We start from the raw sequence: 602 nt of genomic DNA on the forward strand, positions 1-602 counted from the left end.
GGAGGGTCTCAGGTGACACTCGGGGTCCCTCCGGTGCAGTTTTGGGGTGTCCCATGAGGGTCCCAGGTGACACTCAGGAGGGTCCCAGGTGACACTTGTGGTCCCCCCGGTGCAGTTTTGGGGTGTCCCAGGAGGGTCTCAGGTGACACTCGGGGTCCTGGGAGGGTCTCAGGTGACACTCGGGGTCCCAGGAGGGTCCCAGGTGACACTCGGGGTCCCCCCGGTGACACTCGAGGTGCCCCCGGTGCAGTCCCCAGAGCATGGAGAACCTCTGTGCTCTGGCAATTGCCCTGCTGGGGCTGAGACCCCCAGGACCCCCCCTCATTTCGGGGGTCCCCCTCTCACCTGGTAGGTGCGGCACAGGGGGCTGAAGGCGTTGGTGCCACAAGCCAGGAGGGTCTCGGCGTCGCGGGGCACCAGCACTCGGATGTAGTTGTGACACTCGTCCTGTGGGCGGGAGGGGACACGCAGGTGACCCTGGTGTCACCACCCTCACAGCCCGCACCCCAAAGTCCCCTTGACGCCCCCTCACCTGCCGCCGGCCCCGCATGGCGCAGTTCTGCCTGTCCTGCGGCTCCCCCGTGAGGTGCTGCCAGGTGACA

The 602-nt window shown here is 67.4% G+C and overlaps 1 protein-coding gene across 1 annotated transcript in view; it reads right to left on the reverse strand.

Moving 5' to 3' along the window:
* Positions 1 to 595, reverse strand: part of SEMA6C (semaphorin 6C) — a gene marked incomplete at both ends in the record, with an annotated part of 6,336 nt that extends 5,741 nt beyond the window's left edge. Inside the window, 2 exons of the mRNA XM_031064710.1 lie at positions 346 to 447; positions 533 to 595. Coding sequence (XP_030920570.1) covers positions 346 to 447; positions 533 to 595 — 165 coding nt within the window. The remainder of the gene's footprint in view (positions 1 to 345; positions 448 to 532) is intronic.
* Between the last annotated feature and the right edge of the window lie 7 nt (positions 596 to 602).

This window comes from Geospiza fortis, unplaced genomic scaffold (genome assembly GCF_000277835.1).
Source record: "Geospiza fortis unplaced genomic scaffold, GeoFor_1.0 scaffold439, whole genome shotgun sequence".
In the NCBI taxonomy this organism is placed as follows: Eukaryota; Metazoa; Chordata; class Aves; order Passeriformes; family Thraupidae; genus Geospiza; species Geospiza fortis.